The 364-nt window shown below is 64.3% G+C and overlaps 1 protein-coding gene across 1 annotated transcript in view; it reads right to left on the bottom strand.

Moving 5' to 3' along the window:
* Positions 1-364, bottom strand: part of SSH1 (slingshot protein phosphatase 1) — a 29,488-nt gene that overhangs the window by 5,278 nt on the left and 23,846 nt on the right. The window contains exon 16 of the mRNA XM_015562821.1: positions 7-358. Coding sequence (XP_015418307.1) covers positions 7-358 — 352 coding nt within the window. The remainder of the gene's footprint in view (positions 1-6; positions 359-364) is intronic.

The following is a 364-nucleotide window of genomic DNA, read 5'->3' as shown; positions in this document are numbered from 1 at the left end:
GGGCGCGCCCTTCAGCCGCTCCAGCTCTTTGGTGTGCTTGCGGACCAGGCCCGCCTTCTGCAGCTGGATGATGGACTCCTGGTGCTGCATCAGGTAGCTGTGCGCGCTCGGCTTCTCGGTTTCCTTGCTGAACAGCAGCCGCAGGTCCTTGGCCGGCTTCACGTCTTTCTTGGGTGGCGACTCCTCCTTCACCACTTCCATGCCGGGAGGGCTCTTATCACAGTGAGAGTTCTTCAAAAGGAGGGCCTTTGGAAGGACTTTGGGGGTCTCTCTGGAAGGTTCCAGAAGGCTAGCTGGCGGCTCCGGGGCAGCCCTGGGCCCAGAGCCCCCGGGGTCCGGCCTCCTCGGGCCTGCGGCAGGAGTG

The sequence above is a fragment of the Myotis davidii genome, unplaced genomic scaffold (genome assembly GCF_000327345.1).
Source record: "Myotis davidii unplaced genomic scaffold, ASM32734v1 scaffold478, whole genome shotgun sequence".
Lineage (NCBI taxonomy): Eukaryota > Metazoa > Chordata > Mammalia > Chiroptera > Vespertilionidae > Myotis > Myotis davidii.
Note: the sequence above shows the minus strand (reverse complement) of the source record. Positions and strands in the feature narration are given on the sequence as shown.